Source organism: Scyliorhinus torazame, chromosome 4, assembly GCF_047496885.1.
Source record: "Scyliorhinus torazame isolate Kashiwa2021f chromosome 4, sScyTor2.1, whole genome shotgun sequence".
Classification (NCBI taxonomy): domain Eukaryota; kingdom Metazoa; phylum Chordata; class Chondrichthyes; order Carcharhiniformes; family Scyliorhinidae; genus Scyliorhinus; species Scyliorhinus torazame.
The window spans coordinates 258,885,344-258,912,415 of NC_092710.1; the positions used below are offsets into that span (position 1 = coordinate 258,885,344).

The 27,072-nt window shown below is 47.3% G+C and overlaps 1 protein-coding gene across 1 annotated transcript in view; it reads right to left on the reverse strand.

Moving 5' to 3' along the window:
- Positions 1–18,861: 18,861 nt before the first annotated feature.
- The window catches only part of pex7 (peroxisomal biogenesis factor 7), a 138,855-nt gene continuing 130,644 nt past the window's right edge, over positions 18,862–27,072 (reverse strand). Inside the window, exons 9-10 of the mRNA XM_072499668.1 lie at positions 23,455–23,554; positions 18,862–19,162 (exon numbers count right to left, since the gene is read on the reverse strand). Of these exons, the coding sequence (XP_072355769.1) occupies positions 19,094–19,162; positions 23,455–23,554 (169 nt within the window). The 3' untranslated portion in view covers positions 18,862–19,093. The remainder of the gene's footprint in view (positions 19,163–23,454; positions 23,555–27,072) is intronic.

Sequence of the window (27,072 nt, forward strand, 5' to 3'; positions counted from 1 at the left end):
GGACTAGTCAATTATTATGGGAAGTTCATCCCGAACTTGGCAACCTTGCTGTTGCCATTACATCAACAACTGAAGAAATGCAAGGAATTGTATTTCAGAGGGCAGTAGAGCAGAGCTGCTGATTGGCTGTTGTGGGGGAAATTTGCATACCTCCGTTGTGGACACCCTAACTTGAAGGTGTACCTGAGCAAGAGACCCTAGCTGTTCAAGTCAAAACAAGCATCCAGCAGAGGGCAGTAGAGTGAAGCTGCTGATTGGCTGTTACGGGGGAAATTTGCATACCTCCATTGTGGTCACCCTAACTTGAAGGTGGTTTGTGGAGGCGCTGTAAACCCGAAACACTTCTTCAGTGTTTCCCTCCCGACCCCCTCCTCTAACCAAAAAACCCAACCGCCGTAAAGATCAAGAGGAAGGCTCAAGGGCAGATAGAAGTATAAAGAAGTTGAGCAGGGAAGGTAGTACAATGTTCCTCCTGCAGAATGTTTGAGGTGAGGGACGCCGTCAGTGTCCCTGCTGATTTCATCTGTGGGAAGTGCACCCATCTCCAGCTCCTCAGAAACCGCGTTAGGGAACTGGAGCTGGAGGTGGATGAATTTTGGATCATTCGGGAGACAAAGGTGGTCATAGATAGAAGCTTCAGGGATGTAGTTACTCCGAAGAATAAAGATAGATGGGTGAACGTGAGAGGGGCTGGGAGGAAGCAGTCAGTACAGGGATCCCCTGTGGTCATTCCCCTTAGTAACAAGTATACCGCTTTGGATACTGTTGGGGGGGGGGGACTTACCAGGGGTAAGCCATGGGGTACAGGTCTCTGACGCAGAGTCTGACCCTGTTGCTCAGAAAGGAAGGGGGGTGACTTCCGGGTGCAGTGATGACCAGCTAAGTCGCACGTTTTGGCAGCTCCCGGTGGAAAGGACTTTTGGGCTCTTGATAGGAGCCCCAACGGCAATTTTAACGGCTAAAAACACTGTGCGGTAAACCAGAAGGGAATCCCCCCTGGACACGGATGGAAAAAGGAGAGGAAAGTGGCCGGATTGCGGTGGATCCTCTAGAGCAGCGGCAAGGAAGGCAAGCACAAAGCAAGATGGCGTCGGAAGGAGGCAGTTTAATATGGGGCCCTGACCAACAAGAGCTCCTGCGGCGTTGCGTGGAAGAACTTAAAAAGGAGATGAAGAAGGAGCTGTTGGCCCCGATATTACAGGCGATTGAAGGGCTAAAGGAGAAGCAAAAGACCCAGGAGCAGGAGCTTCGGGTCGTGAAGGCAAAGGCTGCTGAGAATGAGGACGACACACAGCGCCTGGTGGTGAAGACAGAGATGCACGAGGCACAACACAAAAGGTGTGCGGAAAGGCTGGAGGTGCTGGAGAATAATGCGAGGAGGAAGAATTTATGGATTCTTGGTCTTCCCGAAGGTGCAGAAGGGGCGGACATCAGGGCATATGTGAGCACGATGCTGCACTCGTTAATGGGATCGGAGGCCCCGACGGGCCCGTTGGAGGTGGAGGGAGCCGACCGAGTTATGGCGCGAAGACCGAGGGCTGGAGAAGTTCCTCGAGCCATAGTGGTGAGATTTCTCAGATATAAGGACAGAGAGATGGTCCTCAGATGGGCAAAGAAAACTCGGAGCAGTAGGTGGGAGAACGCGGTGATCCGCGTATATCAAGATTGGAGTGCGGAGGTGGCGAGAAGGAGGGCAAGCTTTAATCGGGCCAAGGCGGTGCTGCACAAAAGGAAGGTTAAATTTGGAATGCTGCAGCCGGCAAGACTGTGGGTCACACATCAAGGGAAACACCACTACTTTGAAACGGCAGAAGAGGCGTGGACATTTATTGTCGAGGAGAAACTGGAATAAGCGGGCTAGAAAAAGAACGTTTGGGACAAAATGGTGGGGCGAATATGTTGGGTGAAGAGCAGGGGGAACAGGGGGAAGAGATGATTTCCCAAGTTGTTAATCCTGCGACCCTGTAACTTTTCTCTCTTCCCAATGCCGTGGGGGAAGGGGGGAGGGAGGATGAGGAGCTGGGGGCGCCGGCCATTGGGGGCGGGGCCAAATGGGAAGCGCAGGCTTTGTTCCCGCGCTATGGTAATCATGGCGGGAACAGGGAAGCAGGAAGGAGGGGGCCTCGCACAGTGGGAGCCGAGGTCACGGGGGGAAGCCGAGGTCGGCCAGAGTTTGCTGCCTTCTGGGAGCAACATGGGGGGTGCAATTACGCTAGCTTGGGATCTAGCGGGGGGGGGTTAACTGGGTTGCTGCTGCTGGGGAGAAGGGGGAGCTGGTATGGGGTGGTGTGGTCGGGGCGGGAGGGCGCCGTTGGGGGGAGATACGGCTACGTGGGAACCGGGTGAGGAGCTGGATTGAAAAAAGAAATGGCTAGTCGTCAAGGGGGGGGGGGGGGGTAAAGAGCCCCCCAAACCGGCTGATCACGTGGAATGTGAGAGGGCTGAACAGGCCGATAAAGAGGGCACGGGTACTCGCACACCTAAAGAAACTTAAGGCAGATGTGGTTATGCTGCAGGAGACGCATCTGAAACTGATAGACCAGGTCAGACTACGTAAAGGATGGGTGGGGCAGGTGTTTCATTCGGGGCTAGACGCAAAAAACAGGGGGGTGGCTATACTAGTGGGGAAGCGGGTAATGTTTGAGGCAAAGACCATAGTGGCGGATAGTGGGGGGCAGATACGTGATGGTGAGTGGCAAATTGCAAGGGGAGGCGGTGGTCTTAGTGAACGTATATGCCCCGAACTGGGATGATTCCAACTTTATGAGGCGTATGTTAGGACGTATCCCGGACCTAGAGGTGGGGAAGTTGGTAATGGGTGGAGATTTTAATACGGTGCTGGACCCAGGGCTGGACAGATCGAGGTCCAGGACCGGAAGGAGGCCGGCTGCAGCTAGGGTGCTTAAGGACTTTATGGAGCAGATGGGAGGAGTAGACCCCTGGAGATTTAGTAGACCTAGGAGTAAGGAGTTTTCGTTTTTCTCCTATGTCCACAAAGTTTATTCACGGATAGACTTTTTTGTTTTGGGAAGGGCACTGATCCCGAAGGTGACGGGGACGGAGTACACGGCTATAGCTATTTCGGATCACGCTCCACATTGGGTGGACCTGGAGATAGGGGAGGAAAAAGAACAGCGTCCACCCTGGAGAATGGACATGGGATTATTGGCAGATGAGGGGGTGTGTTTAAGGGTGAGGGGGTGTATTGAAAGGTACTTGGAACTCAATGATAATGGGGAGGTCCAGGTGGGAGTGGTCTGGGAGGCGCTGAAGGCAGTGGTGAGAGGGGAGCTGATATCTATTAGGGCACATAAAGGAAAGCAGGAGGGTAGGGAAAGGGAGCGGTTGTTGAAAGAACTTCTGAGGGTGGACAGACAATATGCGGAGGCACCGGAGGAGGGACTGTACAGGGAAAGGCAAAGGCTACATGTAGAATTTGACTTGTTGACTACGGGTAATGCAGAGGCACAATGGAGGAAGGCACCGGGTGTACAGTACGAATATGGGGAGAAGGCGAGCAGGTTGCTGGCCCACCAACTGAGGAAAAGGGGAGCAGCGAGGGAGATAGGGGGGTGAGAGATGAGGAGGGAGAGGTGGAGCGGGGAGCGGAGAGAGTGAATGGAGTGTTCAAGGCATTTTATGAAAGATTATATGAAGCTCAGCCCCCAGATGGGAAGGAGAGAATGATGTGCTTTCTGGATCAGCTGGAATTCCCTAAGGTGGAGGAGCAGGAGAGGGCGGGACTGGGAGCACAGATTGAGACGGAGGAAGTAGTGAAAGGGATTGGGAGCATGCAGGCGGGGAAGGCCCCGGGACCAGACGGATTCCCAGTTGAATTCTATAGGAAATATATGGACTTGCTGGCCCCGCTACTGATGAGAACCTTTAATGAGGCGAGGGAAAGGGGGCAGCTGCCCCCGACTATGTCAGAGGCAACGATATCGCTCCTCCTAAAGAAGGAAAAAGACCCGCTGCAATGCGGGTCCTATAGGCCTATTTCCCTCCTGAATGTGGACGCTAAGATTCTGGCCAAGGTAATAGCAATGAGGATAGAGGATTGTGTCCCGGGGGTGGTTCATGAGGACCAAACTGGGTTTGTGAAGGGGAGACAGCTGAATACAAATATACGGAGGCTGCTCGGGGTAATGATGATGCCCCAACCAGAGGGGGAAGCGGAGATAGTGGTGGCGATGGATGCCGAGAAAGCATTTGATAGAGTGGAGTGGGATTATTTGTGGGAGGTGCTGAGGAGATTTGGCTTTGGAGATGGGTATAACAGATGGGTACAGTTGCTGTATAGGGCCCCGATGGCGAGCGTGGTCACGAATGGACGAGGGTCTGATTATTTTCGGCTCCATAGAGGGACGAGGCAGGGATGTCCTCTGTCCCCGTTACTGTTTGCACTGGCGATTGAGCCCCTGGCCATAGAATTGAGGGGTTCCAGGAAGTGGAGGGGAGTACTCAGGGGAGGAGAAGAACACCGGGTATCTCTGTATGCGGATGATTTGTTGCTATATGTGGCGGACCCGGCGGAGGGGATGCCAGAGATAATGCGGATACTTGGGGAGTTTGGGGATTTTTCAGGGTATAAATTGAACATGGGGAAAAGTGAGTTATTTGTGGTGCATCCAGGGGAGCAGAGCAGAGAAATAGAGGATTTACCGTTGAGGAAGGTAACAAGGGACTTTCGGTACTTGGGGATCCAGATAGCCAAGAATTGGGGTACATTACAAAGGCTTAATTTAACGCGGTTGGTGGAACAGATGGAGGAGGACTTTAAGAGATGGGACATGGTGTCCCTGTCACTGGCAGGTAGGGTGCAGGCGGTTAAAATGGTGGTCCTCCCGAGATTCCTTTTTGTTTTTCAGTGCCTCCCGGTGGTGGTCACGAAGGCTTTTTTCAAAAGAATCGAGAAGAGTATTATGAGTTTTGTGTGGGCCGGGAAGACCCCGAGAGTGAGGAGGGGATTTTTGCAGCGCAGTAGGGACAGGGGGGGGCTGGCACTACCGAGCCTAAGTGAGTACTACTGGGCCGCCAATATTTCAATGGTGTGTAAGTGGATGGGAGAAGAGGAGGGAGCGGCATGGAAGAGATTGGAGAGGGCGTCCTGCAGGGGGACTAGCCTACAAGCTATGGTGACGGCACCGTTGCCGTTCTCACCGAAGCAATACACCAGAAGCCCGGTGGTGGTGGCTACTCTGAAAATCTGGGGGCAGTGGAGACGGCATAGGGGTAAGACGGGAGCCTCGGTGCGGTCCCCGATAAGAAATAACCATAGGTTTGTTCCGGGGAGAATGGATGGGGGATTTGGAGCATGGCAAAGAGCAGGGGTAGCACAATTGAGAGATCTGTTCGTAGATGGGACGTTTGCGAGTCTGGGAGCGCTGACGGAAAAATATGGGTTGCCCCAAGGGAATGCATTTCGGTATATGCAACTGAGGGCTTTTGCGAGGCAACAGGTGAGGGAATTCCCGCAGCTCCCGACGCAGGTGGTGCAGGATAGAGTGATCTCAGAGACATGGGTGGGGGATGGTAAGGTGTCGGACATATATAGGGAAATGAGGGACGAGGGGGAGATCATGGTAGATGAGCTGAAAGGGAAATGGGAAGAAGAGCTGGGGCAGGAGATTGAGGAGGGGCTGTGGGCTGATGCCCTACGTAGGGTAAACTCATCGTCCTCATGTGCAAGGCTAAGCCTGATACAATTTAAGGTGTTACACAGGGCGCATCTGACTGGAGCACGGCTCAGTTAATTTTTTGGGATAGAGGATAGGTGTGCGAGATGCTCGAGAAGCCCAGCGAATCACACCCACATGTTCTGGTCATGCCCGGCACTACAGGGGTTTTGGATGGGGGTGACAAAAGTGCTTTCAAAAGTAGTAGGAGTCCGGGTCGAACCAAGCTGGGGGTTGGCTATATTTGGGATTGCAGAGGAGCCGGGAGTGCAGGAGGAGAGAGAGGCTGATGTTTTGGCCTTTGCGTCCCTAGTAGCCCGGCGCAGGATATTGTTAATGTGGAAGGAAGCCAAACCCCCGGGTGTGGAGACCTGGTTAAACGACATGGCAGGGTTTATAAAGTTAGAACGGATTAAGTTCGTACTAAGGGGTTCGGCTCAAGGGTTCACCAGGCGGTGGCAACCGTTCGTCGACGACCTCAGAGAAAGATAGAGGGAATGGAAAAGAAGAAGACAACAGCGGCAACCCGGGGGGGGGGGGGGGGGGGGGGAGGAATCGGACGGACTCTCAGGGATGTTATTGTATATGTATAGGCACTTGTTTTAGGTAATGTATATTGGACTGTTAGATTGTATCTTTGGAGAGTAATAATTTTTGACAAGGCAGTTGCCATTTAGTTTGGTTTTTGTTTCTGTTCATATATTATTTATTTATTTGTTTAAAACTGGCCACTGTTATTTATATTGCTTTATTGTTGTTTAAAAGGAACACTACGTACTGTTATGTTTGGCCAAAAAATCTTGAATAAAACATATTTTTTTAAAAAAGAAAGGAAGGGGGGTGAGGAGTAGAGCATTAGTTATTGGAGACTCCATAGTTAAGGGGATAGATAGGAGATTCTGTGGGAACGAGAGACTCACGGTTGGTGTTTTGCCTCCAGGTGCCAGGGTGCGTGATGTCTCGGATCGTGTTTTCGGGATCCTCAAGGGGGAGGGGGAGCAGCCCCAAGTCGTGGTCCACATAGGTACCAATGACATAGGTAGGAAAAGGGATAGGGATGTCAGGCAGGAATTCAGGGAGCTAGGGTGGAAACTTAGATCTAGGACAAACAGAGTTATTATCTCTGGGTTGTTACCCGTGCCACGTGATAGCGAGACAAGGAATGGGGAGAGAGAGGAGTTGAACACGTGGCTACAGGGATGGTGCAGGGGGAGAGTTTCAGATTTCTGGATAATTGGGGCTCATTCTGGGGTCGGTGGGACCTCTACAAACGGGGTGGTCTACACCTGGACCAGAGGGGTACCAATATCCTGGGGGGGAACTTTGCTAATGCTCTTTGGAAGGGTTTAAACTAGTTCAGCAGGGGCTTGGGAACCTGAATTGTAGCTCCAGTATACAGGACGTTGAGAGTAGTGAGGTCATGAGTAAGGTTTCAAAGTTGCAGGAGTGTACCGGCAGGCAGGAAGGTGGTTTAAAGTGTGTCTTCTTCAATGCCAGGAGCATCCGGAATAAGGTGGGTGAACTTGAGGCGTGGGTTGGTACCTGGGACTTCGATGTTGTGGCCATTTCGGAGACATGGATAGAGCAGGGACAGGAATGGTTGTTGCAGGTGCCGGGGTTTAGATATTTCAGTAACCTCAGGGAAGGTGTAAAAGAGGGGGAGGGATGGCATTGTTAGTCAAGGACAGTATTATGGTGGCAGAAAGGACGTTTGATGAGGATTCGTCTACTGAAGTAGTATGGGCTGAGGTTAGAAACAGGAAAGGAGAGGTCACCCTGTTAGGGGTTTTCTATAGGCCTCCGAAAAGTTCCAGAGATGTAGAGGAAATGATTGCAAAGATGATTCTGGATAGGAGCGAAAGCAACAGAGTAGTTGTTATGGGGGACTTTAACTTTCCAAATATTGACTGGAAACGCTTTCGTCCGAGTACTTTAGGTGGGTCCGTTTTTGTCCAATGTGTGCAGGAGGGTTTCCTGACACAGTCTGTAGGTAGGCCAACGAGAGGCGAGGACATATTGGATTTGGTACTGGGTAATGAACCAGGAGAGGTGTTAGATTTGGAGGTAGGTGAGCACTTTGGTGATAGTGACCACAATTCGATTACGCTTACTTTAGTGATGGAACGGGATAGGTATATACCGCAGGGCAAGAGTTATATCTGGGGGAAAGGCAATTATGATGCAATGAGGCAAGACTTAGGATGCACGGATGGAGAGGAAAACTGCAGGGGATGGGCACAATGGAAATGTGGAGCTTGTTCAAGGAACAGCTACTGCGTGTCCTTGATAAGTATGTACCTGTCAGGCAGGGAGGAAGTGGTCGAGCAAGGGAACCGTGGTTTGCTAAAGCAGTCAAAACACTTGTCAAGAGGAAGAAGGAGGCTTACGTAAAGATGAGACATGAAGGTTCAGTTAGGGCACTCAAGAGTTACAAGTTAGGTAGGAAGGACCTAAAGAGAGAGCTAAGAAGGGCCAGGAGGGGACATGAGAAGTCTTTGGCAGGGAGGATCAAGGATAACCCTAAAGCTTTCTGTAGATATGTCAGGAATAAACGAATGACTAGGGTATGAGTAGGACCAGTGAAGGACAGTCGTGGGAAGTTGTGCTTGGAGTCCGAGGAGATAGGACAGGTGCTAAATGAATATTTTTCGTCAGTATTCACACAGGAAAAAGACAATGTTGTCGAGGAGAATACTGAGATTCAAGCTACTAGAGTAGAAGGGCTTGAGGTCCATAAGGAGGAGGTGTTAGCAATTCTGGAAAGTGTGAAAATAGATAAGTCCCCTGGGCCGGATTCTCTGGGAAGCTAGGGAGGAGGTTGCTGAGCCTTTGGCTTTGATCTTTAAGTCATCTTTGTCTCCAGGAATAGTGCCAGAAGACTGGAGGATAGCAAATGTTGTCCCCTTGTTCAAGAAGGGGAGTAGAGACAACCCAGGTAACTATAGACCAGTGAGCCTTACTTCTGTTGTGGGCAAAATCTTGGAAAGGTTTATAAGAGATAGGATGTATAATCATCTGGAAAGGAATAATTTGATTAGAGATAGTCAACACGGTTTTCTGAAGGGTAGATCGTGCCTCACAAACCTTATTGAGTTCTTTGAGAAGGTGACCAAACAGGTGGATGAGGGTAAAGCAGTTGATGTGGTGTATATGGATTTCAGTAAAGCGTTTGATAAGGTTCCCCACGGTAGACCACTGCAGAAAATACAGAGGCATGGGATTCAGGGTGATTTAGCAGTTTGGATCAGAAATTGGCTCGCTGGAAGAAGACAAAGGGTGGTGGTTGATGGGAAATGTTCAGACTGGAGTCCAGTTACTAGTGGTGTACCACAAGGATCTGTTTTGGGGCCACTGCTGTTTGTCATTTTTATAAATGACCTGGAGGAGGGCGTAGAAGGATGGGTGAGTAAATTTGCAGATGACACTAAAGTCGGTGGAGTTGTTGACAGTGCGGAAGGATGTTACAATTTACAGAGGGACATAGATAAGCTGCAGCGCTGGGCTGAGAGGTGGCAAATGGAGTTTCATGCAGAAAAGTGTGAGGTGATTCATTTTGGAAGAAGTAACAGGAAGACAGAGTACTGGGCTAATGGTCAGATTCTTGGCAGTGTGGATGAGCAGAGAGATCTCGGTGTCCATGTACATAGATCCCTGAAAGTTGCCACCCAGGTTGAGAGGGTTATTAAGAAGGTGTACAGTGTGTTAGCTTTTATTGGTAGAGGGATTGAGTTTCGGAGCCATGAGGTCATGTTGCAGCTGTACAAAACTCTGGTGCGGCTGCATTTGGAATATTGCGAGCAATTCTGGTCGCCGCATTATCGGAAGGATGTGGAAGCATTGGAAAGCGTGCAGAGGAGAGTTACCAGAATGTTGCCTGGTATGGAGGGAAGATCTTATGAGGAAAGGTTGAGGGACTTGAGTCTGTTTTCATTGGAGAGAAGAAGGTTAAGAGGTGACTTAATTGAGGCAGACAAGATGATCCGAGGATTGGATAGGGTGGACAGTGAGAGCCTTTTTCCTCGGATGGTGATGTCTAGCACGAGGGGACATAGCTTTAAATTGAGGGGAGATAGATATAGGACAGATGTCAGAGGTAGGTTCTTTACTCAGAGAGTAGTCAGGGTGTGGAATGCCCTGCCTGCAACAGTAGTGGACTCGCCAACATTAAGGGCATTCAAATGGTCATTGGATAGACATATGGACGATAAGGGAATAGTGTAGATGGGCTTTAGAGTGGTTTCACAGGTCGGCACAACATCGAGGGCCGAAGGGCCTGTACTGCGCTGTAATGTTCTATGTTCTATGGTCTTGGGAGGTACCACAAGATGAGGCCTTTGAAAGGGTAAGCTACTACTGTCTTATTTACTGGGTCATTATGATCTGAAGGAGCTCATAATGATGCAACACCTTTCCTTATGGTGTTAGGGCAGTTCTCTCACTTTTTTGGAAAGACAGCACCTATTGCCAATGTGTCCCGGACTCTTTCGAATGCAGAGCGGCGCTTATCGCAGATTGAGAAGGAAGGCTTGGCGGTCATATTTGGTGTAAAGAATTTCGACAGTACGTCTATGGCAGATATTTTGTGATGGCAACAGAATGCAAGCATTTATTGGGTGTTTTTAAAGAAGATAGGGCAATACCTCCAATCATCTCTGCCCGGATTCAGCTTTGGGCCTTCTTATTGGCAGCCTACGAATATTCCTTAGAGCATCGCCCTGGGTTGTGAATAACCAACGCTGATGCCTAGAGTTGTCTCCCGCTGCCCACAAGTCTGGCTTCTTTGACTGCATTAGAAAAGGTCACGATGACCTTGAATTTCTTCAAAGCCCAACTCGTATAGGAGAAAGAAATCAAAGCTTTGACCCAAAAGGACTCAATGTTATCAAAACTAAACTACGTAATCCTGAGCGGCGGGATCCAAGGACGACTCTCTGATGACATGAAGCCATATCTTACTTTTCTTGGGTTCTATGACTCTGATCTTGGTGGATGGGTATTCCATGTGGATGGAGGTACATCGCATGGCCTGTATTACCTCTCCTGCCATGATTGTGGAACTTCAACAGAGTTTTTGTATACACTGCATCCCGACAATGGCACAGCCTTCACATAGTGGGGAGTTTCAGGCCTTCATGAAATCAAATGGCTTCAAGCACATTACGCCGGTGCCACATCATCCGTCGTCCAACAGTTGGCAGAGCGAGCAGTGCAGACCTTCAAAAATGTTAAGAAGCAGCCAGCCACAACGATACAAACTGGTTTGGCACAATTCTTATTTGATTACAGAACCACTCCTCGTACCATGACATGAGTCACCCCAGCAGAACCATTGATGGGACAAAGGCTTTGTGCCAGGTTAAGCTTACTATTTTCGAATTTGGCAGGAAGGGAGGGAAAGCCAACAGCAAAAAGAAGTGCACGATGACATAAGATCTGAGCGGGTGTTTAAAACTGGTGATTTACGGAATTTCAGAGATGGCCCCAGTTGGGTCCCCCGAGACATAAAAAACGGGACTGTATCGTACAAGGTGAAGGTCCAAGAAAAAGCTTTGAGGAAGAACCTGGACCACATCAGGAGTAAGGAGCTTGCCCCCATTGAGGCCTCGTTTCCAACCCCATTGGTGGCCATCGCTGGCGCAGGGCTACCGCCCGTAGTGGCCCCTATGCTCGATTCTCCCGATTGTGAGGTCTCGGGTTCAGATATGGGGGCCAAGGAACCACCAACGTTGGTGACCTTTAGGTGCACCCTGTGGAAGTGAAGATCGCTGATGCGCTTCACACCTCCAGATCCTGCTCCGTCTGCCACAGACACGAGGCCAAGTGCGAAGAGGCGGAGGAGCTTCCTTGTCTTGGAGGCACCGAGGGCGAAATTAACTTGAGGGGGGAAGACATGTTCTGATGGCCACAAAGGCCACGAGGGATCATCAATTGATCTCCCCGTGAGGTTCCTGGAATTCAAGTTCCCCTATTGAGCGGGCAGGGGCTCGGCTAATAGGAACTATTCAGCGAGTGCTTAAAACCTGCAGCCCAGACCCAGATCGGCATTCCCCATGATCCCCAGGTTGGAACGCAATGTGGCAGCACAGTGGCGCAGTAGTTAACACTGCTGCCTCACAGCACAGAGGACTCGGGTTCAATCCCGGACCCGGATCACTGTCAGTCTGGAGTTTGCACATTCTCCACATGTCTGCGTCTCACCCCACAGCCTGAAGATATGCAGGGTAGGTGGATTGTCCACGCTAAATTGACCTTTAATTGGAAATTTAAAAAAAGGTTGGGACGCAAGTATTGTACATGGCAGCTGCAGCTCGTTTCATTATTCAAATAAACTAGAGTTTGTATGAAGCCTAGCCTTGACAGAGTCATTACTATGGCTATTTCACCAAGACACTCCGTTCTTCTAATTATTTGATGATTCTAAGGAAATCCAAATGCCCCTTGTGGTCATGGATAGGTCAATGATTTTGAGCTTGTGCCAGCTTGCATAAAATGTGTGTCACAATGTGTGTGATTTATATGTGAGTAATACCAATCTGGAATTTCACCAGCTGACTAAATATATATTGAACTGCTAAAAGGAACTTATGAAGACAAGAAAAGAAGTTGGATAAAGATGGCTGACTCAAGTCACCTGATATCCAATATTTCCAGTGACCAGCTTCTGGAAGATTCCGACGTGGACTTACAAATTCAAACGATGTAACTTGAAGTGAGACAGAACAAACTATTTAAAAATGCAAGGCCACCTACCAAGGCAAAGGTGAAAAATCAAACAAGGCACCCTGAGGGGAGTGTGAAGAGAGGAAAATTTCCTTTAATTCAAAGATTCATCAAAATTCATCACTGTCAAAGGGATATTAAAAATGTAAAGAACTGGATATTGAAGCAATGGCTGCAACAGACAGATCTACCCAAAATCCCTTGGAAATACACAAGGGGTAAAGTTATTCAAGCTGAGGCTGCAGCCACCCAAGAGAGAGATTACAAGTGACACAAAATGTCAAGAAAGCTGAGCTTTCGCGTCTCTCACTTTGAAAAAATATGCTTTGCCCAGTTTGAGAAGTCACCATTACCAGGAACCTGCAAGTGAATCAAGATTTTGTAAGAATTGCAAATTCTTCTATATCTGACAACATCCCAGAAATCAGCTAACCTAAATGGGCAGCAACATTTCACAGTCCACGCCTCAAGGAGAAGGAAATTATACTTAAACATATAGGGCGGAATTCTCCATTCTTGAGGCTAAGTGCCGGTGCCAATGGAGGATCTAAGGGTGTTCCACGATGGGCAAATCAGCCCGTACCCTTCACCGATTCTGGTGAGGGGTTGGCACCGACGTCGTGTGGAACACCCGCGGATCGCACTGGAAACGGCCAGAAAATCGGCGGGTCCCGGGCCACGCATGCGCAGGGCTGACAAGCTTTACTTCTCGCGCCAGAAAACATGGCGCCGGCCATGCTGGACCGCATACCTGCCCACCCCGACCCCACAGAACACCCCCTGGCCACCCCTGCACATTCCCTCCAGCCCTAGCAGAAGCCCCTTGGCCAGCGGAATGGATCCCGGACGAGTGTGGCGGCGCAGGACACTGTCCGCAGCTGCGTGCCAGGTTCCCAACACTGGGACCACACGTAGCCCGTGCCGTTGGGGTTGGAGCATCGCAGGTTGGCCGGCTGATGACGCGCCAATGGCGTTGCAACTGCGTGCAGCGCACGTCCCGATGATGCCAATTTGGAGGGGCGGAACATCATGAACCGGCATCAACCCAGCCCTAATTCTGGCGTCGGAAGCCATTCTCCGCCCGATCGCTGATTTCTGCGTCAAGCTACGGAGAATTCCGCCCATAGTCTTTTTTTTTTAAATTTAAGAGTGCCCAAATTATTTTTTCTAATTGAGGTGCAATTTAGCGTGGCCAATCCACCCGCCCTGAATATCTTTGGTTGTGGGTGCGAAACCCACACAAACACGGGGAGAATGTGCAATCTCCACACGGACAGTGACCCAGAGCCGGGATCGAACCTGGGACCTTGGCGCCTTGAGACAGCAGTGCTAACCACTGCACCACCCTGCTGCCCCCTGCACATAGTCTTTTAGCTTTATTCCATTGGACTATAACTTCCCTTATTTCTGATATCTGTGTGTGATGTTGCATTTTTAATATTTTTTCCCTAGGGTTCAGTGGTTAACAAATTTGCTCCTTCGTCAACTCAAGAAACCCTTGTTTGATTAACTCCTTATTGCTCACTGCTTAAATTGTTTAATGGATTTGGATTTGGAAAAGGCATATCCTTGTGAAAGGGAAACGTAAACCTTTGTTGTGACCAACCGAGAAGACTGAACAGAGGGGAGCCAGTTCACTCCTTCTTACCTGTTCATAACAGAAGTGAGGCTCGATATCTAGCTTGCCATATCGATTTGAATGATGTAGGTGAGAGTAGTATTTACTGATGAGTTGCTCTAGGACTTCATTTTCTCCCCCCCTCCCCCTTAGAGGGGTGGGGGGGGTGGTTAGGGGGAATAGGGTTGGAGTGGTAGTGGTGTGGGGGGTTATGCCAACGATCCTTGGTGTCGGGTGTTGATGCCAGCAATCATTGACGGGGAAGTTGGGGAAGTAGTACAATGTTCCTCCTGCAGAATGTTTGAGGTGAGGGACGCCGTCAGTATCCCTGCTGATTTCATCTGTGGGAAGTGCACCCATCTCCAGCTCCTCAGAAACCGCGTTAGGGAACTGGAGCTGGAGGTGGATGAACTTCGGATCATTCGGAAGGCAGAGTTGGTCATAGATAGAAGCTTCAGGGATGTAGTTACTCCGAAGAATAAAGATAGATGGGTGAAGGTGAGAGGGGCTGGGAGGAAGCAGTCAGTACAGGGATCCCCTGTGGTCGTTCCCCTTAGTAACAAGGACACCGCTTTGGATACTGTTGGGGGGGGGGGACTTACCAGGGGTAAGCCATGGGGTACAGGTCTCTGGCACAGTGTCTGGCCCTGTTGCTCAGAAAGGGAGGGGGGTGAGGAGTAGAGCATTAGCTATTGGAGACTCCATAGTTAGGGGGATAGATAGGAGATTCTGTGGGAACGAGAGGCTCACGGTTGGTGTGTTGCCTCCCAGGTTCAAGGGTGCGTGATGTCTCGGATCGTGTTTTCGGGATCCTCAAGGGGGAGGGGGAGCAGCCCCAAGTCGTGGTCCACATAGGTACCAATGACATAGGTAGGAAAAGGATGGAGATGTCAGGCAGGAATTCAGGGAGCTAGGGTGGAAACATATATCTAGGACAAACAGAGTTATTATCTCTGGGTTGTTGCCCGTGCCACGTGATAGCGAGACGAGGAATGGGGAGAGAGAGGAGTTGAACACGTGGCTACAGGGATGGTGCAGGAGGGAGGGTTTCAGAGTTCTGGATAATTGGGGCTCATTCTGGGGTCGGTGGGACCTCTACAAACGGGATGGTCTACACATGGACCAGAGGGGTACCAATATCCTGGGGGGGAACTTTGCTAATGCTCTTTGGAAGGGTTTAAACTAGTTCAGCAGGGGCTTGGGAACCTGAATTGTAGCTCCAGTATACAGGACGTTGAGAGTAGTGAGGTCATGAGTAAGGTTTCAAAGTTGCAGGAGTGTACCGGCAGGCAGGAAGGTGGTTTAAAGTGTGTCTTCTTCAATGCCAGGAGCATCCGGAATAAGGTGGGTGAACTTGCGGCGTGGGTTGGTACCTGGGACTTCGATGTTGTGGCCATTTCGGAGACATGGATAGAGCAGGGACAGGAATGGTTGTTGCAGGTGCCGGGGTTTAGATATTTCAGTAACCTCAGGGAAGGTGGTAAAAGAGGGGGAGGGGTGGCATTGTTAGTCAAGGACAGTATTACGGTGGCAGAAAGGACGTTTGATGAGGACTCGTCTACTGAAGTAGTATGGGCTGAGGTTAGAAACAGGAAAGGAGAGGTCACCCTGTTAGGGGTTTTTTATAGGCCTCCAAAAAGTTCCAGAGATGTAGAGGAAAGGATTGCAAAGATGATTCTGGATAGGAGCGAAAGCTACAGAGTAGTTGTTATGGGGGACTTTAACTTTCCAAATATTAACTGGAAACGCTATAGTTCGAGTACTTTAGGTAGGTCCGTTTTTGTCCAATGTGGGCAGGAGGGTTTCCTGACACATTATGTAGATAGGCAAACGAGAGACGAGGACATATTGGATTTGGTACTGGGTAATGAACCAGGACAGGTGTTAGATTTGGAGGTAGGTGAGCACTTTGGTGATAGTGACCACAATTCGATTACGTTTACTTTAGTGATGGAACGGGATTGGTATATACCGCAGGGCAAGAGATATATCTGGGGTAAAGGCAATTATGATGCAATGAGGCAAGACTTAGGATGCACGGATGGAGAGGAAAACTGCAGGGGATGGGCACAATGGAAATGTGGAGCTTGTTCAAGGAACAGCTACTGCGTGTCCTTGATAAGTATGTACCCGTCAGGCAGGGAGGAAGTTGTCGAGCAAGGGAACCGTGGTTTGCTAAAGCAGTCAAAACACTTGTCAATAGGAAGAAGGAGGCTTATGTAAAGATGAGACATGAAGGTTCAGTTGGGGCACTCAAGAGTTACAAGTTAGGTAGGAAGGGCCGAAAGAGAGAGCTAACAAGAGCCAGGAGGGGACATGAGAAGTCTTTGGCAGGGAGGATCAAGGATAAACTTAAAGCTTTCTGTAGATATGTCAGGAATAAACGAATGACTAGGGTAAGAGTAGGACAGTCGTGGGAAGTTGTGCTTGGAGTCCGAGGAGATAGGAGAGGTGCTAAATGAATATTTTTCGTCAGTATTCACACAGGAAAAAGACAATGTTGTCGAGGAGAATACTGAGATTCAAGCTACGCGAGTAGAAGGGCTTGAGATTCATAAGGAGGAGGTGTTAGCAATTCTGGAAAGTGTGAAAATAGATAAGTCCCCTGGGCCGGATGTTACTTATCCTAGGATTCTCTGGGAAGCTAGGGAGGAGGTTGCTGAGCCTTTGGCTTTGATCTTTAAGTCATCTTTGTCTCCAGGAATAGTGCCAGGAGACTGGAGGATAGCAAATGTTGTCCCCTTCTTCAAGAAGGGGAGTAGAGACAACCCAGGTAACTATAGACCAGTGAGCCTTACTTCTGTTGTGGGCAAAATCTTGGAAAGGTTTATGAGATAGGTTGTATAATCATCTGGAAAGGAATAATGTGATTAGAGATAGTCAATACGGTTTTGTGAAGGGTAGATTGTGCCTCACAAACCTTATTGAGTTCTTTGAGAAGGTGACCAAACAGGTGGATGAGGGTAAAGCAGTTGATGTGGTGTATATGGATTTCAGTAAAGCGTTTGATAAGGTTCCCCACGGTAGACCACTGCAGAAAATACAGAGGCATGGGATTCAGGGTGATTTAGCAGTTTGGATCAGAAATTGGCTCGCTGGAAGAGGACAAAGGGTGGTGGTTGATGGGAAATGTTCAGACTGGAGTCCAGTTACTAGTGGTGTACCACAAGGATCTGTTTTGGGGCCACTGCTGTTTGTCATTTTTAGAAATGACCTGGAGGAGGGCGTAGAAGGATGGGTGAGTAAATCTGCAGATGACACTAAAGTCGGTGGAGTTGTTGACAGTACGGAAGGATGTTACAAGTTACAGAGGGACATAGATAAGCTGCCGCGCTGGGCTGAGAGGTGGCAAATGGAGTTTAATGCAGAGAAGTGTGAGGTGATTCATTTTGGAAGGAGTAACAGGAAGACAGAGTACTGGGGTTGGAGCATCGCAGGTTGGCCGGCTGATGACGCGCCAATGGCGTTGCAACTGCGTGCAGCGCACGTCCCGATGATGCCAATTTGGAGGGGCGGAACATCATGAACCGGCATCAACCCAGCCCTAATTCTGGCGTCGGAAGCCATTCTCCGCCCGATCGCCGATCCCGATTTCTGCGTCAAGCTACGGAGAATTCCGCCCATAGTCTTTTTTTTTTAAATTAAGAGTGCCCAAATTATTTTTTCCAATTAAGGGGCAATTTAGCGTGGACAATCCACCCACCCTGCATATCTTTGGTTGTGGGAGCGAAACCCACACAAACACGGGGAGAATGTGCAAACTCCACACGGACAGTGACCCAGAGCCGGGATCGAACCTGGGACCTTGGCGCCTTGAGACAGCAGTGCTAACCACTGCACCACCCTGCTGCCCCATGCACATAGTCTTTTAACTTTATTCCATTGGACTATAACTTCCCTTATTTCTGATAGCTGTGTGTGATGTTGCATTTTTTATATTTTTTTCCCTAGGGTTCAGTGGTTAACAAATTTGCTCTTTCGTCAACTCAAGAAACCCTTGTTTGATTGACTCCTTATTGCTCACTGATTAAATTGTTTAATGTATTTGGATTTGGAAAAGGCATATCCTTGTGAAAAGGAAACTTAAACCTTTGTTGTCACCAACCGAGAAGACTGAACAGAGGGGAGCCAGTTCACTCCTTCTTACCTGTTCATAACAGAAGTGAGGCTCGATATCTAGCTTGCCATATCGATTTGAATGATGTAGGTGAGAGGAGTATTTACTGTTGAGTTGCTCTAGGACTTCATTTTCTCCCCCCCTCCCCCTTAGAGGGGGGGGAGGGGTTGTTAGGGGGAATAGGGTTGGCGTGGTAGTGGTGTGGGGGGTTATGCCAACGATCCTTAGGGTCGGGTGTTGATGCCAGCAATCATTGACGGGGAAGTGGGGGAGGGGTCCGGATGTTTGTGGTGGGGAGGAGGGTGGGGGGTCTTTCACTTCATTTCTGAAGCCAGGCTTGCCGGTGTATTTAGGCCCCGCCTCTCACAATGACAGCACAAAACGCACACCCTGCTTCAGAAATATGAGAAAGTGTGGGAAGAGCTCATCGGGAAACCTGCCTGTTTCTCTGGGTAGAAACACATCCGTTTTCTGACTGAACCATTTGTTGGGAAAATTTCACCCCGGCTTGAGCAGATCCTCTTCACTGACCCAAATTTCAGGATGAACAACTGCTTGTAGTCAAACTGGCTCACAATCTGCAGCCTTCTCGAACATTAGGTGCTATGTCATTATGAATTCACTATAAGAAATAGTTAAAAATAAATAAATGGATAACTACCCATATTGAATTTCATCTGCCGCTTTCTCGAGCAGTCTGAAATGTGAACAAATGAAACAGTATGCTGCCGTTTCCATTCCTCAAGCTTTTAAACAAGAAAATAAAACGGTCAATTATTGTTCCTCTTCAAACTGTCCATTCAACTGAATTTATATTGGTGAAGAGCTTTCCAAATTCACCAAATAAAACGGTTCACTTTGTAAGAGCTCCAAAATGCTGCATATATACACAAATGTATCAAGTAGTTATCTTGTGCACTTTTTTCAGGACATGATGTTCTAAATCTTCCAGTGATACCAAGTTTAATGACTAACTGTAAGGCAAGCTGGAGTATAGATCTTCACCGTCTCATCCCAGGCACAGTCCACAACCTGTAATGAAAGCATGAGAGAAAACCTGAGTTAGCTGTTTCCCAGACACTGCATTATCTGAAAACTCAGTTAATAAGATACCAAATCAGCCTAGGAAGATGGCAAAACCACAACTGATTATTAGAATGGTACAATATCTAACTGGGAGAATTCATAATTAAAATTATATCGTTGTTTGGGAAGCAGAAAGAAAAATTACATTGATTTTTTTTCATTTGGGTTTAGACAGTCAGCACATTTTAACTTCAATCCTTCATGATGCCATGTGTAATGCACTCTACTGGATTAGCCTATCAATTGAAAAACAACACTTAAGCATCCCAAAACTGGTTCCCCATTGCATCATAATTTAGAGGTTTCACATACATTGAATCTAAACATTCTGATGCGCAGCCTGCCTTTGAAATAAAAGGTAGACTGCAGGGTTGTCTCTCTCAGGGGGCAGATTGAGTAGACAGATCTCAAATAGAATATAATATAGAGAAATGTGAGGTGGCATATTGTGGGAGGAGGAATAAGCCAAGGATGCGTACGTAAGCGGTGGATCCTGGGTAGAGAAGCACAGAAAATTTAAGGGTTTAGGTACACAAATCTTTAAAAGTGGGAGGATCAAATGGTAAAACTGTAAAAAGAAAACATATGATATCCCAGCTTTTATAAATTACAACTTTGTGCAAAATAATGCTAAACCTGTGCAAATTACTGATTAGGCCAGTGGTGGGCAAACTGCAGCCCGGGGGGTCACATGAGGCCCACCTGGGTTCTGAGTGCGGCCCACAAGACATTTTGTTGACCACTGCCCAAGCGCTGGGTGGCCACAATCTGCTAATTCCTGTCTGCAGAGTTTACTTCCCACTGGTATGACTCAAGTGATTTGCACGTAAAGCAAGGGCAATGAAGTGAGGTGCATGCTGATTGCCCACGGCATTGACTGCGAGAGCCATGCGCTCCCTCTACATCCAAAGTATATCGTAAATATTTATTTTGCTTTTACCATTAGAAGTTGATGACGGTTCTATTAATATATAAATGATTACGCATTTTCTGGAACTCATTATGAAATATTTGGTGTGTTTCAAATGTATTTATTCTTATTCATGGGGTTATGTTTAGTGACAAGCCTGATTTTAATTTTGTGGCTCACTGAGATGAAAGAGAGCCACTCCTGCCGCCCACTCACGAGCCTAGGGTTCCCATCACTGGATTAGGCTTTAAACTAGAATGGGGTTTCCAGTGTTTAGTAACCTTTTGGAAGGATGTCAAAACCATGGAGATGGTGCAGAAGAGATTCACTGAGTTGATGCGAGGGATGAGAAACTTTAGAAATGGGGATTATTTTCAACAGAAAAAAAGGTGATTAAAAGCAAACCGAATGGAGGTCCTTTCCGCCCTCACGGTGGTGAAATTTTGTCCTTCAAAGTCCAAAACTCTTAAGCACTTCTAAGGGAAATCATGTTTGAAACAGCTTGTTAGTTTCTCGTCTAGCTAAAATCTAAACTATTTTACCTTGCTAAGGTTGTAGGAGCAAGCCTTTGGTTTAGTCGTAGCATTCCCACCTCCAGATTCGATGTGCAATGTTCAAATACCCACTGCAGACAGTCACTGTGAGCAGAGGACAAAACACTCACGCTGAATTATGGGTTGACACCCACGGGGATGCTCATTATTGCATAGGCATGGATGGTGGGAGTCCGGAGCACTCTCTCTTTGTATAATCTGATTAACCATCTTAAATACCAACATGGAAGGAGTGATCATTATCCTGTCAATCCTGTCACTGCTTCACATTTTTTTTCCAAGGCAAGAATGTAAATACTCAAAAACAGCTATTTTGTAAGGATGAGTTTCACCAGTTACTCAATCATAGATTCCCTACAGTGCAGGAGGCCATTTGGCCCATTGAGTATGCACCGACCCTCTGAAAGGGTCCTTGCCCACTCCCCTGTCCTATCCCCGTAACCCCACCTAACCTGCACATCTTTGGACACTAAGGGGCAATTCTTTGGCATGGCCAATCCATCTAACCTGCACATCTTTGGACTGTGAGAGGAAACCGGAGCACCCGGAGGAAACCCATGCAGACATGGGAGAAAGTGCAAACTCCACACAGACAGTCTTTCAAGGCCGGCATTGAACCCAGGTCCCAGGCGCTGTGAAGCATCAGTGCTAACCACTGTGCCACCGTGCCACCCCATATTCACACATCGTGTCCCTACAGTAAACTAATTTAAAGCATCTCAACTGAAGCACACAGTCAGGGGTGATGTGGCGACCTCTCTTTCCATAACTTGGTTAATGCTGGTCCTTACAGACAGATGAGGTTATGGCAGCTCAGGAAGAAATTAATGTTCCATCACTGAAACTAAATTTACCTCCAGCAATACCTTTAATTTCCAATATACCTTGGTTCTGCATAGTTTCCATTGTCTGTACCTTATTCTCCTTTTTCCAGTTCTTTCTGGGTACTTTAGAACTAGAGGTCCCTAATTCAGATGTGTATCCAATACTCGTGTTTCTTGAAATTCGGATGTTTGCTCAACCCAATCTAATCTCTCATTCCGATATTAACAAACTGGAACCAGTGAGAGGCTGACTTCTCTTCTAAACGTTAGCTCAGCTCAGATGAATGCTCGAGTTGGAACGTGTAAATTGTCTGGTTTAGGCTCATTCAACCAATTTGCCTTCTGCCACAGAGTAGATTTTCGTGAGCTGACTCACTTTTACACACGTTCCCCCTTCCAGCAACAAAATGATTAAAACCATGATCAGAAATAACCAAATGGGGATTTTAAAAAACGATTAGATCCTTTCTTCATCGGCATTATCAATGAATTGCCTGACTGTATTACAGCAGCTCAAAGCCTCTTTGCCCACTTTTTGTACTGTACAAAATGCGGGCGATGAAATCTAACTGCCCTTGCTTTTCTTAATCATGTTTGTTCATTTTGATAAGTCTCCAGTGTATGTTGCCAACGGTAAGCTCTCCATTAATTCATTAAGGCACTACACATCTGATCCATTAACTGATTTAATTCTGTTCTATGGCTGCTGTCTCCAATTCATCACCGTACTTTAGCCTCAGCCCCAGGGGAGCTTTCACAGCACTCTTGGGACAATTTGATAAATCAACTGTAGATTATGGCGATAATTCATTAACTTTTGTTTATTCATGGTGAAAGGGGAGGAGAACTAGAGTAGATGCAGAAGCTTTATTCCCATATTCTGTGCATGAAAAGGCTACTTCTCCAACTGGGCACAAAAATCTGATGTAATCACTATTTGTGTCATGTTGACAGAAAAAATATAATCCACAGTGTAGCTGCATTTTCTTTGTAGTAGCAGCGTTACCATTTTGTACACATTCATTTTTCACCAGTCAAGTGCATATATTGCCCCAACACCTATTCATATCTTTATTTTGATTTTGATACAGCGGAGGTGAAGCATGACTGATTATTGTTCTAAAGGCTTGAGCACCTGCTCTAAAATGAACAGATTGTTTGTTTCAAGCATTCACTTTTTTAAAGATCAAATAATCATCAATAAGAAAACTACTACTGCCACATACGTTGAGAAAGGTTTTCCTCTTCAGATTGCTTCCTTCCTCTGCTCAAAGCTCTTTGCTGCGGTGACTGCCCTTTACCCACCCTGCCCAAAGAGTAATTTTTCACATGTGAGCCCAGTTAGCAAATGTTGCCAGGTTATTTGACTGAGGAATGCATCACAATCTGACCCAATGGTTTTATGCTCGCCATTTCCTGGTAGAGGAATGGTGAATGGATAATGTCCATAGTAGAAAGCAGGGCTCATTCCTCCACCACCCCATTGATGCTGCTCCAATTGAGGCTAGCTATCTCAGCACCAACTCTGAATCAAACCTTCAACTGTTCTGGTCGGCATGGCACAGTGCCACATCAAGCAGTGCACTTATTAAGCTGATGAGGCCGCCAATAATATTTCACAAAAAAAAGAGCTTGCCTGAGCAAAAAGCTCAGCAGATGTTTCAGTGAACCGAACACACAAAAGCGATTTCTGCAGCCAAAACGTACAATTCCTTTTATCTCCTCTGTTGGTTTTGTACTAATTAACCAAGATCTTAAAAACATTACACTTGGTTGTGGAATAATAAAAGGTGTACAAGCTGAAAATATGTGTTATTTTGGATAATTTCATGAAGCAATTTCCCTGCAACATTTCTAGTTTGCAATTCCTTCCACACCAGAGATCTGGAACTTGTTTCTAGGTTTGTATTAATTCATTTCGCTCAATTGTTGAAGTAGTTAGTCACGTACCTGGCCAGGGATATGTAAGCTGAAATCAAGGCCGCACACAAATTCTGTGTGGTGCTCCACTGTTTCAAGAGCCGAGTCAGGCTTGGAAACATCCCAAAACCTACGAACGACAGCAAACAAATACAATTAGAGTAATTGAATGGATTTAAAATCATATTTTAAGTTATGACGCAGTACTCCAATGAACAAACTGACCCATGTGATACGTAACTTATTCAGTTATTAAAGCTCCAACTGACACAGATGTCCAAATAATGGGCCAAGCATTTCAATTTAATGAAAAATAAAATTAACAATACACTATTTCACCGTATCTCACTTTCTCAAGGAGCAAGCTTAAAATAACAAGATATTTCAAGTAGCATAAAAGGCAAATAATATATTGTGAAATAAGATTTACTGAAATTTTTGGTTGGCATCAGAGACAGAAGACATCCTGCACTGGAATTTCAGAGCTGAAAGAACATTTGAGATTTTAAAAAAACATCTTAAAATATTTGAGCAGGGAACATTTAAAAATAGTTTTGGTCAGCTAAAGAAGTAGCCCTATCTAACTCTCATCTCACTGCTTTGTGCTAATTGCAGTAATGCAGAAACTTCAATGTTTGTTATTAATCATTCTCAAGATGTGGGCATCGCTGGCAAGGCTACCATTTATTGCCCAACCCTAAATGCCCTTGAAAAGATGGTGATGAGTTGACTTTTCGACCCACTGCAGTCCATGGAAGCAATTCCAGGATTTTGACCCAATGGCAGTGAAGGAACAGTGATATAGTTCCAAGTCAGGAAGATCTGTGTTTTGATGGGGCACTTGTAGTTAGTGGCATTCTTACTAGTCTGCTGCACTTGCACAGAATAAACATTGTTTTGCTTTAAAAAATACTTTTCCATTTCTGCTGTACCACACCTGTAGAGTGGGCCGTGTGCTCCCCATTCCACAATCTATTAGAAGTTGTGGGTCAGGTGAACGCCATGATACACTTTGGGGTTCTCTAAACCCTGGCCCATAACACCACAGTCCAACGATGTGCAGGTTAGATGGACTGGCTATGCTAAATTGCCCCTAGGTGGGATTATGGGGATAGGGTGGGGATTGGACCTGTGGGGGGTGCTTTTTCGGAGGGTTGGTGCAGACTCAGTGGGCCGAATAGCCTCCTTCAGCACTGTAGGGATTCAATAATTCTTGAGTGCTGTTGGAGCTTCACTCACCCAGGCAAGTGGAATCTATTCCATCGCACTCCTGTCTTGTAACTTGTAAATGGTGGACAGACTTTGCGGAGACAGGCAGTGAGTTATTTGCTGCAGAATTCCCAGCCTTCCAACCGCACTTCTTACCACAGTATTTATATGGCTTGTCCAGTTAAGGTTCTGGTCAGTGGTAATCCTTCCCCCCTCCCACCCAAGGATGTTGAGAGGGGGTATTTAATCAACTATAATGCTGTTGAACATCGTATTGAAATGGTCAGATTCTCCATTGTTGGAGATAGTCATTGACTGCCACTTGTGTAACACAATTACTTGCCACTTATGAGCCCAAGCCTGAACGCTGTCCACGTCTTGCCGCACTTGAGCATGGACTGTTCAGCATCTGAGCAGTTGTAAATGTTGCTGAACACTGTGCAGAAATCAGCAAATATTCCCACTCTTGTCTTTAGATGATGGGATAGGCCTTTATTAAGCAGCTGATCAGGGCTGGGCCTAGTACACTATCTTGGGGAATTTCTGCAGCACTTTGCTGGGGCTGAAATGATTGGACTTCAACAACCATCTTCCTTTGTGCCAAGTGTGACTCCAACCAGTGGCGAGAATTTTCCCGAATTTGCTTTGACATCAAGGAGCTGGGCTCTTGGATGTCACACTCAGCCAAGTGCTTCCTTGATACCAAGGTCAGTCACTCTCACCTCATTTCGGAATTTCAGCTCTTTGGTCCATGTTTGGACAAAGGTTGTAAGGAGGTCAAGGGGTGAGTGGCACTTGCAGGTCCCAAAATGAACATGTGAACAGGAAATGACTGATTGATGTTGATGGCACTATTGACCACACTTTCCATCATTCTGCTGATGGTTGAGAATAGACTGATGGAATGGTAATTGTCCTGGTTGGATTTGCCCTGTTTCTTGTGTACAGGACATACCTGAGCAATTTTCCACATTGCCGGGTAGATGCTGGTGTTGTAGCTGTACTGGAACAGTTTAGCTAGGGGTTTGGCTAATTTCAGAGCACAAGTCTTCAGTACTATTGCTAGAATGTTATCAGGGCCCATAGCCTTTGCAGCATCCAGTGTTCCTAGAAAACACGTGGAGTGAATCGAATTGGCTGAAGGTTAGCTGTGTGACTGGGGCTCTCAGAAGGAGGTCAAGATAGATAATCGACTTGGTACCACTGGCTGAAGATGGTTTCAAATATTTCTGCCTTGTCTTTTGCACTGATGTGCTGGACTTCACCATAATTGAGGATGGGGATATTTGTAGAGCCTCCTCCTCCAATTAGTTGCTTAATTGTCCATCAGCGTTCACAACTAGACGTGGCAGGGACTGCAGAGCTTAGATCTGATCTGTTAGTTGTGGGATTGCTTAGTTTTCTATAAAGTATGCTGCTTCCACCCTCCAGTTTGCATCTAGACTTGTGTTGTAGCTTTATCAGCATAGCACCTCATTTTTAGGTACACCCGGTGCTATTCTTGGCATGCTTGTCCTGCACTCCTCCTTAAACGAGGGTGGTCCCTAAGTTTAATGGTTATGGTAGAGAGAGAGATATGCTAAGCCATAAGAATGTACATTATGGTTGAACACAATTCTCTGGCTTCTGATGACCTCGATAGAACACCTAATGCATGTCCAATTTTGACCTGTTTTGAATATATTAGCATGGTGGCAGTGCCATACAGCATGCTGCCAGCTACGCTCAAAGTGAAGACAGGACTTTGTTTCCACAAGAGTTGTGTGATGGTCAGTCCCACCAATACTGCCATATACAGATGGTATTGTGATCGGTAGGTTTGTGTACACAAAGCAAAATTCGTTCTTCTCTCCCATTGGATCGCTAACCAACTGCCACATGCCTAGCTTGGCAGCCCTCTCCTTCAGGACTCACCCAGTTCAGGCAGTAGTGGTGCTACCAAGCCATTCTTGGTGACAGACTTTGAAGTACCCCACACAGGGTGCATTCTGTGATCTTGCTATCCTCAGTGCTTCTTCGAAGTGGTGTTCAACATTGAAAAGCTAAAGGAAGCTGACAGAAGGTAATCAATAGGAAGTTTCCTTGCCCATGTTTGCCCTCATGCCCTAAGACTCCATGTGGTCCGGAGTCAATGTTCAGGACTCCCAGGACAACCCCCTCCCAACCGCATATCAGTCTGCAGTCACTTTTGACATGTCTCTCGTGCAGGTGGAATAGGAAATATCCAGGAATTCTGATGGAGGAGTCTGGGGCATTGGCTGCAACATACGATTTTGGGAAAATTATTTGAAGCTGTTGCTTGACTAGTAAAGGCATGCACAGTGGCACAGTGGTTAGCACTCCTGCCTCACAGCACCAGGGACCCGAGTATAATTATAGCCTTGGATGACAGTGCATATGGAGTTTGCACGTTCTCCCCTTGTCTACTTGGGTGCTCCG